An 18,829-nucleotide genomic window follows, 5' to 3' on the forward strand; every position below is an offset into this window, starting at 1 on the left:
TTGATTTTGAAAATACGGGTGCACGACGATTGCATTTCTGACAGTAAAAGTTGTCGCAGTTAAACTTCTGACAAATAAAATTCCAATATTTTAAGTTCTTACATTCTTATTTACTACGATTCCTATAACCCTAATTATTACAACTTTAAGACCTTTATGCTTATTGGAATGACATTTTCATTTTAATTGTTTTACTTTAGTATCAATAACCACTTTACAATTGAATAAAGTAGAATTTTTTTTTGTTAATATCTTGTTAAATTTAGATAAAAGACATTTCCTACTAAAAAAACGTTCCACAGCTCAATAAAATTTCTTGAAAAATAAAATGCTTATGTACAGTACACATTTATGACATTGGGAAACACTTGCTTAAGCTTCGAGACAAACAGACTGAAAAACTTTAAGCAGCAGTTTTATGAGTTTACACTTAACATCGCCTTCTATCTGCTAAAACTATTTCCAAAAGATGTTTTCTACTTTAAATTGTACCATTATAAATTTATTAGCAGCAAAATTTCGGAAATTCTAGGCAAATCTACTCAGTTAAAATTAAATAACTACTAGAAAACTAACTAATTAAAATTAAAGAACATACAATAACTTATTATAAGTTCTGACTGCACCGTGCGATCATCAACATAGATCCTTGCGACATTCTCTAACCAAGTTCTGTCCTCATTAGGACTACAGGTGGGTGTAACTTTTGCACAGAGACTCTTTGCACGTATTCATCCTGATCATTACCACGTTCTAAAAGAACGCTCGTGCAAAGTTTACGACTTGTGCGAAAACACTTTACACAAAACAGACCCGTCCCCAGGCACATATAGTAGCGATGATCCGCTTTTTAATTATAATCAAGTGAGATTAGATGCTTTAATAATGAAGCTACCGTTTGTGGGTACAGTAAAAAAGTTGACGCAACTAAATCGTACACAACTCAACGTCTAAGACATAGTTAGTTTCAATGTGAAATTATACTTCACTTTTGTTCATCACTTAACCAGCAACAACCTTTCTGCTGTCGTCAGCAAAGCTGAGATGATTTCGCCATCATAAAATAAAAATAGACTTACATTAGTAGTGAAGTTTGGTCACCCTTAAACAACGCTTAACTGTGACGATATTTGCCTGATGATTTCTTATGAGGAAAAAATCAGGTCGCAAAATATCGAGTGGATTGCTGTTGATAGTCGTACAGTGTAGTCTAGTCCTTTTTTATAAACTTGTGAGAGATAGATGTTCCAGTTGTACTAGTTTGAATAGTCGTAATTTGAATTTAAAGATTTTTATTGTTTTATTTAATTTTAAAAGAGTCCTTTAAATCATAGATATTAAAGTTGTCTAACTACTAATTATCATGTAAGTAAAATATACAGATAGCACAATTGCATGGAAACAACTTACAAAGCTATTAAATTCAATTGGAAAAAAATGTTTATGGGTTATTCCTAACAAACCAAAGTAAGTCGATTAAGTATATGGTCATACTAACAATAATTTTCTAGTAGTAGTTTTAAGTTTGATAGCAAAGTAAATATTTATTTATTTTTAGTATGACATTACGAGAATCGTGTGATCACCTACGAAATTTGTTCATTGAAAGTGAAAAAAGCGAATTAAACACGGTTATTCGAAAACAAATCTTTTATTCATCTATAGCCCTTTTGATGGAAGCTGCCAGCAAATACATACAATTACTTGACTCTGCTTTCTATAATACAGGTTTTTTTTGTCTGTTCTTCTTTATTTTATTTTTTGTACATTTACTTAATTAACTAATGCTTTTTTTACTTCTTAAAGCATTGAAAATCCTAAAAGTGTCGGATATCAAATAATGAATGATAAGTATTTTTTTTAAATTTCTTTGATATTTTTTGAGTCTTTTAGTTGTCCTTTAATGTTATAGTAACTCTGTCAAAATATTTTTTCAGAAAAAACTGAAGCTACTCAGTCATATATTCTTGTTCCTTCTTCAGTCAAGCTAAATAAAAGTAATACAAAGTGTGGGGATGACACAGTTTCAAAAACGATTGCTAATCTTAGGCAGCACTTTTTCGTGGCATATGACTGCTGGAACTTGTTAAACTCGGATGACATTTTTGAAAAAGGTTATTTCACAACGCTTTTTTGCAATTGTTTTTATTAACAAAAATTTCGTTTAAATTGTAGATTTGAACTCATTGACTAGAAGATGGAAAACAGATCGATGGACGTGGTATGTGTTGTTTCTTGCTAATCTTTCTGTTTACGAAGAGGAATATTTGACAGCTCTATCTCGCTTGACAGATCTTTCTAAACGTCTTACACAACAAAAGTTTGTTTTTGTATTAAGTACAATTAAAATTACTCATTTAGACTTAAAGGAAAACTTATTTAACTTGACTACGTTCAATACGTTTTATACATTCAGTCAAGATTATAAAAAGCATTTCTTAATTTTGAACTTGATATTTAATTAAAAGGTTATTAAATAAAGATTATTTTAATAAACTATAAAAGCTAAAGGAGAAATAAGTTCTAAAGTATTTTTGTTTTTATACCAAAAAAAAATAGTTGATTGCAATTATAAACTTATTAACTTTTTTTGTTACTGTTCAAATAGCTTTTACATAGCAAACGGCAGTTAACCTTCATGAGTCTTATATAAAAGAGTACTAAACAAATCTGTTTTAATTTTTATTCAAAACTTAAGCTGGTTTAGGCTATGTTTTTGTTGTAGTAAGTTAAAGTTATAAAGTATTCTTCTTACATATTGTTTTCTAACGAATTTGTTGATTGCAGTTGTTCTGTATCTCACTTACAACGTATTTATTGTCACTTGGCCATGGTCAATTTTTCGTTTTTATCTCCTGAAAACATTCAGGTCAGTCTTGTTTTAAAGTTTCTTAAAAACTTTTGATTTGCTTTATATATATTTTAGTTTTGTTAAATTTATATAATTGTTTGTGTTTTTTAACACTTCCTAATTTATATATATTTTTTTTATGTTGTATAACGTAAGGGAATGAAAAGTACCGTTTAAGAAATATTTTTAACTTGAATATAATTGGTTTGAAAATATAACAAATCACATTTCATTTTTCTTAAATTTATTTGAGTACTTACGTAGTAAGGCTCATCAGAAATTGTATCTTACTAAGTTAAACTGAATTGAAATTTAAATAAAATTATACTGTAGAATAAAGTTTAAAAATATAAAATGACGTAATAATCGAATGTTAAAACTAACTAAAAGCTTATACTAGAGAACTTTGCTGTACTAATAAAACTTATAGATTAAAATCAAACTAAAATAACTAGCGATAAAAATGAAAATAAACTACATTTAAAAAAAAATTTAACGGGAGTTAATTATTTTAAAATACCTAATATAAAGATTTAAAATTTTAGTCTGGTATACAAAATTTTTCTGCTTACATAAACTGGGCCTTAAAGATTGATTGCATAAGGCTTCCAGAATATGTAGCTGAAAAGAGTTCTCCGATCTCACTAAGACTGAAAAGTTCTCCTTCTTTAGTTTTTAGCACACTCCGGATTGTCCAACAAATGTTGCCCAATCGCCGAGAAGTATTTTTATGTTGGTTTCTCCGAACGACCACCAAACCAACTATTCAAGATTTTCGGAACATGCTGATCGATTCTTACTTGAAATCTTTGAGATGTTTTTCCCACGTTGTCACTACCAAAGTGACAACTAAATTTATAGATTATTTTACTTTTTTCATGGGTGGAAGAAACATCTTTGTAAATTCCACTTAGATGTCGATCAGTAAACAAAACTGTTCTTAAATGAACAGAGCTAAAAACCTGGTTTATTTCCTCTGAAATTTTCTTTGAAAACCTCTCAGAAATATTTCCAAGGTAAGGAAGTTTTAAGTATACTGGACACTTCTGAGGGCCTATCATTTTTAAAGCTGTCGAACTTCTAGCTCTTGTTATAACTTTTGAAACTAAGTAACCTGGATAACCAAGGAAAAGGAAAAATTTTTGAAGTGTTTTCAACTCGCCTTCATGAAAGTAAGGAGAAGAAGTCTGGTGAAACGCTTCACCATAACCGTTAAAACTCCTAACTTCTGCTTGACTAGAACAAAAGATGCCCACGGAACATATAATGCTTCTGATTTTAATTTACTATGAATTTTAATTAAAAGTTAAAATCCTTATATAAGATAATTTTAAAGTAATTAGTTCCCGTTAAATTTTTTTTAATGTGTAGTTTATTTTCATTTTTATCGCTGGTTTATTTTAATTTGATTTTAATCTATAAGTTTTATTAGTACAGCAAAGTTCTCTAGTATAAGCTTTTAGTTAGTTTTAACATTCGATTATTATGTCATTTTATATTTTTAAACTTTATTCTACAGTATAATTTTATTTAAATTTCAATTCAGTTTAACTTAGTAAGATACAATTTCTGATGAGCCTTACTACGAAAGTACTCAAATAAGTTTAAGAAAAATGAAATGTGTTTTGTTATATTATTTAAATAAGTTTTGCACCGGAAAAAAGCTGTTCAAATATAATTGGTGTAAATCATTTGAAATTGGACTTATTAAAAACAATTTTTTTTTTAATTGTTTGTATGTTTACAAAACCTTTTTGTTGTTAACTTTAATCTATTAGTAAGTTAAGCTGTTAGTTTTAATGTTGACATTTTAAGATTGTAACTGTTTGTCAAATAAGTGTCATGAATATATATTTTTTCAAGAATTTGAGTTGTCGTAACTTTAAATTTTATGTGACCACCAATCAAACATACAAACTTAAATAATTAAAGCTGTAAAATATTTTTAGTGAATGCTTATAATCAGTATATAATGATATTGTTAATTTAAACTTCATATATTTTTTTATTTCAAGTTTGTTATTAAAATAAGTATATGAATAATTAATATATAGTTAGGTCAAGTTAATTTTTCAATTCACATACTTCACAAATTTATGCAAAATGGGTTCTATTCTAATGTAGAACATTTTTTTCATAATTATATTTTGAACCTTGGTTTTATTTAAGAAATATTTTATCATTATTAACTGCATTGTTCGCAAATTATAGTTTTTAGTCAAAACAGGAACTTAACTTACAGAGTGCTTGCGAGTATGTTTGCAAGTTTTTATCTACTTTTTCCAAAAGAGAGCAGTATATACCAAGTAAGAACCGAGTTGCTTATTGTACATTAGAACCTAAATCAAGATATCAAGATTCTAAGATTCATTCACCCGAAGTGTATCCCTTGACGCTTGAGTGTATTCTTCCAATATTTGTTGACTGTTTTGTACAAAAGTTAATTTTTGTTTATGTTTGTCATGTAGTTTGTACTTGTTATTAAAATTAGCAATTCTTTTATAATAAAAGTGCAACTAACGCGTCAACGTGCCTACTTATATGATAAGATTGGCCTAGTTTAGTGACACAGCGTTAGTTATAAATACTTAAGTTCATAAGTAATTTTGAATATATCTTAATATCAAAATATCTCAATACCTTAAGTTCACAAGTAATTATGAATATATCTTAATATATATTCAAAATTTGAGGTTTATCGTTTGCTATTAAAGATCCTAGCGAAACAAGTTCACTGGAATATATAATAATAACTAATTTGAACAATACTCTTTCTTTATTAAACTAACACATGTTTCTGTGTGTTAACAAGTTAACACACTTCAATGGAGCTCCGTAAAAAATAAATAATGTAAGGAAAGAATAGAAGCTAAAATACGTGTGTATATGTGTTTATACAAAATAAGAATAATTAGAATATATTACTGTAGATTAATAGTTAATAATATATAAAATGTATAATGTTATATCCGACTGTTATAAAACTACATATATCTTAATTTTGATTTAAAAATTGCAAGTATCATGTAGTTTTATAACAGTCGGATTTAACATTTTATCTATTATTAACCATAAACTACAATAATCTACAGTAATTATTCCTATTTTTAATAAAAACATATATACGCACCTACTTTACCTTCTATTCTTTCTTACAGTATTTATTTTTTTAAAGAGCTCCGTTGAAGAAACATGTGTTAGTTCAATATGGAGAGAGTACTGTTTAAATTTGTTATTGTTATATCTTAATATTTGAATACTCAAATCAACTTAACTTAATGGTTACTTCTACGTGACTAAAATATCTTAAAATACTAAATTTAAATACTTACTAACTATAATACTATTTACTTTAATAACTGATTTATCTAAATACTTTTATATGAAGGTTTTCAAACGATTTTATGTACCATTTGCAACTAAGTATAAAACGATTGCTTATTTTAATTTTAGTTACACGAACGTTTTCGAAACTACACTGAGTTTCATTTTTAGGTGATAAATATTAAATGAATATGAAATATTTAGTTAGTAAACAACATAAAATTTAGTTTAAATCAGGGTTGCCACAAAACCTGGAATATGAGAAATTTCGAAAAAAAAATCTGGAAGTTTGAACAAAAATAACCAAAAAACATGGAATTTAAACAATTTTTACTGTTAAGTAGTAAAATTTTGATTTGATACGAAAAAATTAGCATATAGATAAAAACTTTTTTTCATCATCTAAAGTATATTTTATAAAAATGCGCTTTTAAAACTAGCTTCACAGTATCTTTTTAATGTTGCTATAGTATTTAACTCAATTTTTTAACCTTCAATTTAACATTAAACTAAAAATAGACCCAAAGACGTGTACTTCCAAAAACCTGGAAGAAATTTCACAAAAACCAGTGGCAACCCTGTTAAAATATGACGTATAAAATAAACCCCGTTAAATTTGGGGATATAAGATTTATATAAATACAGATATTAGAGTTTAGCAAGTAAAACTTAAGTAAAATATGTTTATTAGTAAATTCTAGTTTAGGTTTTCCATTTAATGTTGTTTGTGTATTTAACTTAGGCTGTTATTCTTCAATTAATATTGATTCCAGGCTGTAGAGTTCGCTCTGTTTACATCGTTTTAAAACTTTAGGTTTGACAGTGTGTGTAGCTAAATAGGGAAACGGGTCAGAAAAGCACGGGTGACACTTTAGCACAGAGTGACACTTTAGCACGGAGTGACACTTTAGCACGGTGTGATAATTTAGCACGGTGTGACAATTTAGCACTGAGTGACACTTTAGCACGGAGTGACACTTTAGCACGGAGTGTCATTATAGCACAGAATTTATTTTGCATTTTTTTTTTTTGCTTAAATCACATTAGGTACTGTATTGTCTAAAAATCTAAAAACGAACTATGCAACATGTAAACTAAACTTAACAAGTTTTAAATGAGTTACAAGTTTAAGCTTTACTTAAAACTAAGACAAAAGTAAATTTAAAAACTTTATTAACTTGTTTTACTATTTAATTTTAGATGAAAGTATTTTGATACTTTTACTTTAAAGTTTTTGACATAAAACAATTTTAATAAAGCTAGCAATAAATGCAAGCTCTAAGATTATTAAAACTTTTTTTAAATGCTTTAACTAATTCTAATTAGACTAAACTTTAAGCGTAAGTTTTAAATAAAAAGTGAGAAACATAAAGATTAAAATTTATCTTATTTCATTTTAAGCCCATAGTAAAAACTTTATTTATAATTTTTTTAAGACGATATTTTTAAAAGTGTTAGAACTAATTTTCACAATTATTTGTTTGTTAAGTTAATTATTTTAGATAATTAAACATTATTTAGATAAACATTTTAAAAGATTAAAAATTATTACGTGCAAAAATGTCACCCCGTGCTAAAGAGTCACTCTGTGCTAAAGTGACGCCGTGCTAAAGTGACACTCCGTGCTAAAGTGTCACTCTGTGCTAAAGTGACGCAGTGCTAAATTGTCACTCCGTGCTAAAGTGACGCTGTGCTTTTCTGACACCTACCCCTAAATAGGTGGTCGAATATTGCGCAGAAATTGGAAAAGCTCTACAGTTTATCTATTTATTTGTTACTAAAAACGTTTAAAAACTATGAGATTGCTTATCAAATAACATATATAATCAAAACAATAGAAATAAAAATTCAGGAATAGTAATAAATTAGTACTCACAAAGTAGTCTTCCTAAATATTTACAAACAAACGCTGATAAGTTTCAATCCAACAGCTTGAAAGCTCTACAACTAACTCAATGAATGATTTTGTTTAAAAAATTTTATAGCTTGTTTATCGTGACGTAATTAAACTGATACATTTAAAAATGGAGGAATTAACTATTATGTTCCTTAACATGAAAGGCGTAAAATATAAAAGCATATATTTTTTCATAATTTAGTTTTCATATGCTAAGTTTATGTTTTTCAACATACTAAATCAATAAATAAAAACTTTCTTATATTTAAAGTTTAACTTTCAATATCCTTACACTGCAAAAGATATTTTATAAACATTTGTTGTTGTACTAAGTTTAAAACCAAAGGGCTTATTCTAGGGATAGGTAAATTTTCTTATCAGCCGACCAGGTGTGGAGGTCCTTTGTACATAGCGTGCCGAAACTTTTAAAAATATGCTTTTGTTTACCGCCGTATTTTTTCAAACTTATTATACTAAAAGTGAAATATTTTTTTAAACAACGAAATTAAAAAACAAATCACATAATCATATAACAACAGTTTACTAAAAATTACGTTAATATCATATATTTAGTATAGTTTTTTTTTTGTTAAAGTTTTTTAAACTAAAAAATATTTGCAGGCTAAATAAATTTACTAAACCAGCCAGATTCGGCCAGTGATATGATATCGTCTCTCACTTATTCGTTATGTAAATTATTATTCACATATAACTTTGAATAAAAGTTAAAAAAAATTTTGGATATGATTTTATGTAAAAGATGAGCCCTGCTGGATGAAACTTAGTATAACAATAAATTATTATTTTAGTTTACTTTTATTAAGCATAAGTATGTATAAACTTTAGAAATTTTGTATACTACTTTTAATTCAGTTATTTTATTTTATGTTCAAATAACTTAAGATTTATTCAGTGTATGTTGTTATGATCGATAAACCTAATCAATCATTATAACTTAAAGTTTTTCAAAATCAAAAATATAAAAATTTGCTTCATAACGCTGCAAAAAGCAGCGAAACATTGTCATCAACACCAAAAAATAGTTGTTTTATTTAATTAATATGCTTTTTATTACCTGTTATATGAAGTTTGAGATGGCAACAGAGACTTTCCACATTTTGTATTGACTTATAATAAGTGTGTTAAATACAATAATTAAACTAACTACTCTAAATATTCTGTATTTGAATTCAGAAATGCTCTAGGGCTTAAAATAAAGCTGTGTTTGATATATAAAAAACAAACTACTATTCAAAGCTCCATCATTTGTTGACATTTTCAATATGTATTTAGTAATTATTATTGCCACTATAGTAATAACGTATTTGTAGTTTCTATTAATTATCTAGAATAGAAAAGATTTCTTAAAACCCATTTTTATTTAAAAATAACTTATTTATATTATTTTATCTTATTTTTATTGTTGTAGTTTAAAAAATTCCTCATCTTATGAATTAAGAGCTGATGGGACGATTGGTCATTTAATTGTTTTAGCCCAGCACGATTGGCCAAAACGAGAGGAGGAATTAAAAAAGATACTCGACGGTTTAAAAAAAAAAGAAGTTTTTCAACTTGAAAACATTATACATTTTATTACAAGTAAGTTTGATTTCAATTTCAATAACTTGGCTGCAAATACTAATTAATTCCTAATTTGTTGCAGGTTGTTTTTACATTATGATAATATAAACATTAAAAAGGTGCTTATTGTTTACCATCCCGAGTATCTATAGTTTTTGGTGATTATTATTTATTTAGTTTTTTTCTACATAAAATTATTTTCATAACTATTTTTTTCTTCAAAAACTAAACTAGTAAAATAAAATTGTCATCAGTTAAAAATGTTTTAAAATTTACTTGATCTATTTATAGACGTTGACGTAGTAGAGCAGTTGGCATTTATCCATAACAAAAAACAATGTCGCTTTCTATGTGGAAAAGATGTGTATGAGTAAGTTATAATACAATGTATATCATTACTCCTACTACAGGTTCATTGTTACACGATGTTATGATTGTTAAAGATATTTTTACGCTATTTAAGTTTTACAACATAGTTTCTTTAAGTAATAAATATTAAAAATTGTGTTTTGAAAAGTCATCGTTTACAACTGCGGTTTTTGAGCTGATCAAAATCTGTACATTCTAAATGCAAACAAAATATTCGATGCACCCCAATATGTAATTTTGTGCGCCTCTAATGGTAGAAACACTTAAATACTTTCAATTGTTTTTATTAGGTTATGACGGTATTTTATGCGCTTAAAAATTATTTAAATAAGTTTATTTCTACGCGCCGACTTTTTATAAACTAACTCGGAATAATACAAATATTCTTTTCAGCTAATCCTATATCCTTTCTTTAAACCTTTTGTTTCGTTGATCTTATTTTTACAACAGTGTTTTACTTAAACCGCTCCGTCTTAAAAACTAAGTATACAAAAACACTTCCAAAATCCCTATAAAATTAATTACTTTTAATATACAACTTTAAATAACAAATATTAAGTTAAGATAACTATTTTCGCTGATAGTTATGTGAGATTAACAAAGATATTGACGCATAAAACTATGAAAAAACGAAATAAAAAATCAAAAAAAAAGTTATCTAAGACAGCCGAAAATGCAACATCCCCTTGTGATCCTTTTACAAAACTTCTAGTGCCTGGGTCTGTGTTTTTTGTTGCTAACATGTTGCTGATGGTGGCATTTCATAAATTTTAAATGTCAAAGTTATTTTTATTGATTTTGAAGGATAACAAAAATTAAACTAGTAAAAACTATATAGTTTGAAACATTTTATAAATGATATAAATGGGGGGGGGGGGGGATCTGACATTTTTGTTTACTAAAAATAACATTGGATTTTATATGAAAGCTTAAATTACAGACTACAAGCCAGTTTTTATAGAATAAAAAATTTTATTTAACTTTTGAGATATTGTAATTTTTATAAAAAGTTTCCGATACAAAAGTATGGACCGCAAATTTTTCGGGGTCAATTTTCTAGGAAATTAAAAAAATCACCAAAAATCTGTCTTCTCCTTCACTTTTTGAGCTAGAGACCTCAAACTTTCAGGAAACGTTCCTTTAATAGTTTGAAAGACTTTGAATGTTGAAAAATTGAAATAAAAATTCTAGATAAAAAAACAAAAAAGTAGGTGGTTTTTTTAAATAAAAACTTTATTTTTCAAAATTAAAAAAGTTCCTGCATTCAATCTTTTTAAAATTTTTTATTAGACTTTTTGTAAAAATATGAAGAAGATTAGGTAAAAAAATTAACGAGGAGATAGATTTTTAATGAAATGGTCTTTTTTTTTCTTTTTTAATTTGCACCTTCCATTAAGAACCTATTGATGACTTTGATCGCTCATATATCAAAAATTACTTTGAGTTTTTTTAAGCGGCTAAAAATGTCTGATAGCTCAGACAAAACTCTATAAAATAAAATCAACTTGTAAAAATAAAGGTGGACCCCCATGCTCTTAATTTAATAACTTGTGCATTTTGAAAAAGTTTTAGTTACTGCAATAAAATATTTTGTAAAATACGTAAGGAAAAAGTGATATTAGAAAAATGTTTAATTGTCTTGTATGTAGTAAAAATAAAAACTTGAGTTATTAACAAAATAAATACCAAAATACAAAATGAAATTTTGTTTTAAAACTTTCTACCACTACTAGCCATTCAAAAAAAAATTATAGTTTTTTAATTTTAAAGGAAAATGATTATATGAAAAAAATATTCTGCATTTAATAAAATTATTGTAGAAAAAGTATTATTTTTTTAATGTTCTTATTTACTTTTACCTATCTAAATACTGATTATTAGCCACTCAAAAAAATTTCTTAGATTTATATTTAAAAGAAGAGAAGTTGTGCTTGAACTTATAAAGTTGGTTGAACTGTTTTAATTTCTAATTAAAGGCTTTATACCAAATACTTTTTAGATTAAAACTCTTAGCAGTTTATTCATATATTTAACTGTATGTTTAAAGTTATTAGAGATATTCACAACACTAAAACTTAGCTTAAATATATAAGTACTAAGTGTTGTGGGAGTACAAATTTTAGGTACAATTAATTTTTCTTTACAAGAACAAAATATTACAGGTTTTTTATTAATTTTAGTGTAAACTTTTTAAATCTGATACGACATCAACAATCACTGTATTTATTTAGAGTTTAGGGTTTATAATTATGTATCAATTTTAAGTATTAGTCAAAATACTACAATAATTTTTTTTTACTTATTACTCGTGTAAGCGTTTCATTTTAAATTTTAATAAAACACAACAATGCACGTTGTTTTATTATAAATCTTCTGGTTGTAATGTTTTTACTTAGTGCTTAATTAAATTTAACAATTGTGTTTAGTAATATATGTTAAATTTTTAAACTAGTAGTAGATTAGATATAACTTTTATTTTAAAACTTATCACTGAATTTGTTATCTTAAGGGCATAGGGGGTCAATCACCTTTTTCACAATTTAGTCTTATTTTATTGAGTTGTAACTAAGCTATGAGTTGCTTTTTGCAGACTATTAAAGCTCAAAATATTTTTGAGATAAAGCTGGTTGAAGTCGGAGACTACAATAGTACTAATCAAGACCCCACTAATACCTAAAATGACTTCTAAAGGGGATTTTCCTTACTTTGAAAAAATGTCAGGCTAAATTGGTCTCAGTCAGGCTGAATGAAAATAAATTTGCGCACGAACCCTGTATAATTTTAAAAGTTGTTGTTGTTGTTTTTAGTTAAAAACTGAGTCTTAAATTTTGTTAGTCTGCAGTACGTTTCTGATCATCTGCAGTGAAAATAAATTTTTTAAGTTCTTCTCTTACACAAATATTTTATTGGCTATAATTTAGTTTTACAATTAGAGGTTATAACCCTCTGGTGTTACAGCTATGTCTGATGACACATTGTGTTGGTCAGGAACTGCATCAAGCTCGGGATTACCTTTATGAGTTAGCCTACTAGTACCTGATGTCTTCTCGGCCGGTTGGGCACGCGTAGGGTGCTTAGAAACTAGCTTTGTAAGGCTATTGGCCGAGAGCGCCTTGGGCTTTTTACTGGTAGTACTCATAGCTTACTACAAATAGAATATATTATTTGTGACTAATTAGACCGTATCTACGTTTAACTAGTTGTCTTGAGATATTCTCAATGAAACGTTTTATACAACTTTTAATATTAACTATCGTACTTATTTAACTTAGTCTACGAAGATTCTAATATTTACTTATTATATAATCTTAATATAGACTAGAAAGTAAATTCTTAATTCAATCTTAGTGATTCCAACGTAAACTTCACTCTATAGTTTTAATAGAGAACAAAATGCGATACACTATTTAGATTAATATTACACATACTTAATTACCTTTTACTGTTAATACTAAAAGAATAGGTTCGGTACTCTAAACTTATTTTACAATGTTAAACAACAAGCGATAAAAAATAAGACTCACACGCATGCAAGTCAGAGCTCAGTGGTTTGTTTGCAAGCCAACTTTTTTTTAAATATATTAGCGTTTGTTTAGTCCTCAGCTATTCTTACTGAAGTCAGAGCCAAGCTAGGACTTGAAGCGTATGAAACGTGTAAAAGTCCGCTTTGGTTGAACTACAATAGAAGTTTCTACTAGAAAAAATAGTTGTTAAAAAAACAACAAGCTGGAAATCAATACAGGTCGAAAAATACACTTGCTTCTGTTTTTCGGCGATTCTTACAGTAATATAATTAAATGTAGAAGTGTAGAGCTCGAAAAACGATTGTAGCGATCAACGAAAGCTGGAAAGTGAAATGAATTACACTTGCTTTTGTTTCTCAGCGGTGTTTATTGAAGTCAGTGGACTACCAAATAAGTGCAATGCTGAGCAACAGCTGCTAAAAAACAACAAAAGCTGAACGTATATATTCGCTAAAATACTATTTAAGTGATATTAAATGTGATTCTAACAAGAAGTAGTGAAAGCTGGTTCACTAAGAATCGAAAAAGTGCCTGCTAAAACAAAAGAGCGTTTGCTTAAATTGTAACGAATTGTAACTATGCTTGCCAACAATGTTAGCTAGCCGAAACAAAAGCGATAAAGAATGACCCTGCAAATGCAATGTGCACTCGCTTTAAACTAAAAGCTGCGACGCTTAACTACGGCGGAAGTTTTAACAATCTACTCAAGAATACTCAAAAACTGTAAAAAACACTCCTTTCGAGCCGCTCTCGGCTTTATATAGTGTTAAGCTAGAGTAAAAACTCATTAATTTTTTTCAAGTCTCTCGGAACAAGCAGGTAATGCTTACAAGGTCTTTTTAATGTGCTGTCTTATGTTTGTAATATTACATACCTAAATTATTTTTTTTATAGATCAGAAAAAGCTCACACTGATGATATTCAACGTTTGCTTGTCAAATGTATAAACAAAGCTGAAGATTCTATTAAAGGAAACTACTGGAATGTTGTAGACTACATCGTAAAAAATAGAGAAGCAATACAACAGTCTCTTGCTGATGAATAAAATTTAAGTTAAAAAAAAACTGTATAGTTTATAGTATGTTGTTATTGGTATATTTAAATTTTTCATTAGAAAAACTATTTAGGTAATATCTTTACAACGTAAAAACATAATAAAAGTTTCCATGATTGCTATTTTAGTGTGAAAAATTAAAACATGGATTTTGTTTTTCTGATTGTTTTACAAATTTTATTGTAATTAACTAAGCCGAAGTTTGTTTTTTTGAAATTAAATAAAAGTTTTACCTTAATAACTTATGTTAAGTGGCACATTAATGTGCAACAGTTAATGGCTGTTTTAGTTTTTCTATAACCTTTTTAAAAATAAATTCTATTAATTTCGTATAGTTTATTAGTATGAACACTTGTTAGCTTCCTGTACAGATAAACTTATGTTTACTAATTTTAAACTATGAGTATAATAAATTTACTATTAGTTTGTTGCAGTTATGTCATTGAAATGCACTAAATTAAGCTTAAATAAAAATTAGTCTATAGTTTTCCATAATATTATTAATCATGTACATTTAATATTTTCGAATAGTTCAAGTTAGATAGAAATTAACCAACTAAAAATAGATAACTATCTTTTTTACCACTTTTAATATAGCTTTTTTTAGTAATAAACTGAGCATAGATTATTTCAGGCTTTTTAGTCTTTGAAATCAATAAATAATGAAATAAGTTTCGTTTTAAATTCAAACTAGTAATTCTTAAAAAATAAAAATTACTATTATTAAGATTTTGTTAACTTTTGATTTTAAGTATCTAAAAACTTTTAGTAGTTTCAGTACAAAGCTAGGAACTAGCTGATATATCTAAGATGCAAGAACTCTAATAATTGTGAGTTATATATTTTTATTTTGTTCTGTTTACATTCATAACCTTATTAAAATTAAATCTACAGGAATGTTTTTTACTCTGTTAAATTTGAAACTATTTTTGAGACATGGTTGAAAGAAGCTTTACAACTTAATAATTTATGATCATTTGAAGTTTACATAAATTTGTTGGTTGATAAATTTCTTAACGTTTTTTTTTTGTCACCATAGTAATATTAATTAGACCTTTATGTTTTTATAATACAAGGAACTCTTTGAGATGTGGTCACTTAATTTTTATAAAAATTTGGGTAGTTGTTAAACCATCTAAGATCAGTCATTGTATTTTATTAGGGATGCGCGATCTTCTCTTTTTATTTATGTTAATCTAATGTATTAAGTATATATCTTGGTTATAATAATAAACAGTCCCTAAACTTATTAATAAAAACGTGGCTCGTGCGCGAAGTTTTTTTCACTTAGCCTGACTGAGACCAATTGAGCCTGACATATTTTCAAAGTAAGGAGAATCCCCTTTAGAAGTCATTTTAGGTATTAGTGGGGTCTTGATTAGTACTATTGTAGTCTCCGACTTCAAAAATATTTTGAGCTTTAAAAATCTGCAAAAAGCAACTCATAGCTTAGTTACAACTCAAAAAAATAAGACTTAATTGTGAAAAAGGTGATTGCTCTCCCCTTTGCCCTTAACATAACAAATTCATTGTTAAGTTTTAAAATAAAAATTATATCTAATCTATTTCTAGTGTAAAAATTTAATATATATTACTAAACACAATTGTTAAATTTAATTAAGCACTAAGTAAAAACATTATAACTAGAAGATTATAATAAAACAACGTGCATTGTCGTATTTTATTAAAATTTAAAATGAAACACTTACACTAGTATTCAAATAAGTAAACAACGTTTATTATAGTATTTTGATTGATACTTAAAATTGATACATAATTATTAATCCTAAACTCTAAATAAATATAGTGATTGATGATGTCATATCAGATTTAAAAAGCTTACACTTAAATTTAAAAAAACCTTAAATATTTTATTCTTGTATAGAAAAATGAATAGTACCTAAAATTTGTACTCCCTCAAAACTTAGTACTTAAATCTTAAAGCTAAGTTTTAGTGTTGTGAATAACTCTAATAAATTAAAACAAACAGTAAAATATGTGACTAAACTGCAAAGAGTTTTAATCTAAAAATTATTTGGTATAAAGCCTTTAAATTGGAAATTAAAACAGTTCAACCAACTAAGCTCTGAAAAAAATAGCTGGTGTAAACAAATTCAAACAAACAGCTAAGTTGCTGAACTTAACTGTAATGTTTAAACTGTATTTTTTTTTTGAATATTCATAATTATGACGTCTATAATCTACTCAAAATAGTGAAGATTCTTAAATTTTTTTTATAGATTCAACAAAAAGTTATAAGTATTTATTTTTACAAATACTGACTGATTTTGCCTTAAATAATTAAATCTTTACTTAGAAATAAATTCGCATCTCAATTTGATCTTTAAAAAATTTTTCAATTTTTTTTCATCAAAAATTTTCAAGCATTTGAACTGAGATTCTCAAATTTTTAAATAAATAACTGATTTAGCCTGACGCGCACGAACCCTGTATAAACCTCTTAAGAAGAAATTCTTATGTTATAATTTCGTGGTCTTAGAGCTTATCCAAAACTGTGCACAGTCATTCTTTCAAGAGAAATTCTGGTGTCCCCAAGTTATAGTTTAGTGAGCAACTAGTAATAGTAAAACGTGAACATTGAGTTGTTTATAGTAGGACCCTACTGAAATTTCTCAACTTAAAAGTGATGAAAATATATATACATGATATATGAAAATATTGCACTTAAATCCTTTATACATTCAAACTTTCTACAGTTGATGCTAGAATAAGTCAATTTTAAAATCAATTTATCAATAAATCTATTCTAGAAAATATTTTTATTTATATTAATAACAAATTTTGTGGTGTGTTAAAAGTCGTAAAAACACTAATAGATTGCAAGTATTTAAACTGTTTATATAACAATTTCTGTAGATCTTAAGAATTTAGTTGTTAAATTTTGCATAGTTTTTTTGTTTAAAACTCACTGATCTTTTGAAAGTAGTTCTAAGCTTTTTATGTACTACTACAGAATAAAGCTATATATTGAAGAGATTATCATAAATAGTTAACTTCTGTAGAAATATTTACTTAAGTTTAATGACTGAAAAACGGGTGTCTTGCCAAACGTGAACTTTTTTCCTTTAAATTTATACCAGTTTTTACTGGTTTACTGAGCACAAAATATGCAGTCAAGTACTTTTTTTCAAAATTCAACTCAAACTAATTAAAGACAATATTTAAGCTAATAAGTCAATTGAGCAACAAAAAAATGAAAGTGAATAATATAAGATCGTTAATGTTCAAACTAACTAAAGAAGGTATGTAAACAAAAATAAAAAAGCTACTAAACTAAAAAAGATAATAACTTAAAAAAAATTGTTATTTATTAGCTTAAATTACGTATATCTCTTACAAAATAATTTATTTACTAAATTTTCGATTTATTTTTGTATGTTGTTTTAATTGAAATTGCCTTTTTTTTAACTTTCGGAAGAGGATACTGTAAATCAGGTAATGATGTGTTTTGAATCTTTTCGTTAGTTTTTAATTTAGGTTTAAATTAAACACTTAAATTTGATTTTGTTAAAAACTGAATTGATTTATAAAAAAACTTTTTAATTATTTATAATAAACTTACTTGGTAAATAAAAACAACCAAACTTATGATTTATTTTGTAAATAGTTACTCGTATGATTAAATAATAACTTAATTTAATTTGTTTAAAAAGCATATGCTGTAGGATAATTAGACTATAGCTCATTTTAGTGTTTATATTTATACTTGTTTTCGTTTCAGATTTTACATTGTTAATAAACTATTAAACTAAATTGACAAGGAGTTATTCTTCATGTAAAATCTTATCAACAATTTGAGAAAAATAAAATGGTTGTAGTAAAGGGATCAGCCGAGAGACATGACTTGCTTTCATTCGGAGGTGGGAGGCATTCAAGATTGGTTCGAATATAAGCAACCAAAATGCAAGCATACAGCTTTTTCAGTGTGCGCAGGACAAGCTTGGCAACCTTATGTTAGCAAGTGATCCTCGACTGATGGCCAAATCAGAAAGTTACGTTGCTAAACTAATGGAATCGATTGCAGTCATAAAAGTTGCTATTGGTGTAAAGAGAGCAGCAGAACTTATGAACCTACATCAGGACCATGATGAACCGTTTAGAACGTTTGCCACACGTGTACGAAGCAAAGCAGAAACCTGCTATTTCACTACAGTCAGTGAGTGTGACTGTGGGAAAAGCAATGTGACGAGCTACACAGAAGAAGCAAT

At 27.0% G+C, this 18,829-nt stretch overlaps 1 protein-coding gene across 8 annotated transcripts in view; it reads left to right on the forward strand.

Annotated features, from left to right (window-relative positions):
- LOC145849819 (integrator complex subunit 10-like) overlaps positions 1-14,852 on the forward strand; it is a 47,355-nt gene extending 32,503 nt beyond the window's left edge. For 6 of the 8 annotated variants that reach the window (XM_082954887.1, XM_082954894.1, XM_082954892.1 and 3 more), the window contains 9 exons: positions 1,383-1,467; positions 1,559-1,728; positions 1,938-2,114; positions 2,176-2,320; positions 2,788-2,869; positions 5,079-5,290; positions 9,502-9,671; positions 9,945-10,023; positions 14,441-14,852. In XM_082954887.1, coding sequence (XP_082811013.1) covers positions 1,383-1,467; positions 1,559-1,728; positions 1,938-2,114; positions 2,176-2,320; positions 2,788-2,869; positions 5,079-5,290; positions 9,502-9,671; positions 9,945-10,023; positions 14,441-14,591 — 1,271 coding nt within the window. In that variant the 3' untranslated portion in view covers positions 14,592-14,852. The remainder of the gene's footprint in view (positions 1-1,382; positions 1,468-1,558; positions 1,729-1,937; positions 2,115-2,175; positions 2,321-2,787; positions 2,870-5,078; positions 5,291-9,501; positions 9,672-9,944; positions 10,024-14,440) is intronic. The other 2 variants (XM_082954890.1, XM_082954888.1) reach the window with 2 other exon arrangements.
- The last annotated feature ends 3,977 nt before the right edge of the window (positions 14,853-18,829 follow it).

Source organism: Thalia democratica, chromosome 2 (assembly GCF_965202585.1).
Source record: "Thalia democratica chromosome 2, ktThaDemo2.hap1.1, whole genome shotgun sequence".
Taxonomy (NCBI): domain Eukaryota; kingdom Metazoa; phylum Chordata; class Thaliacea; order Salpida; family Salpidae; genus Thalia; species Thalia democratica.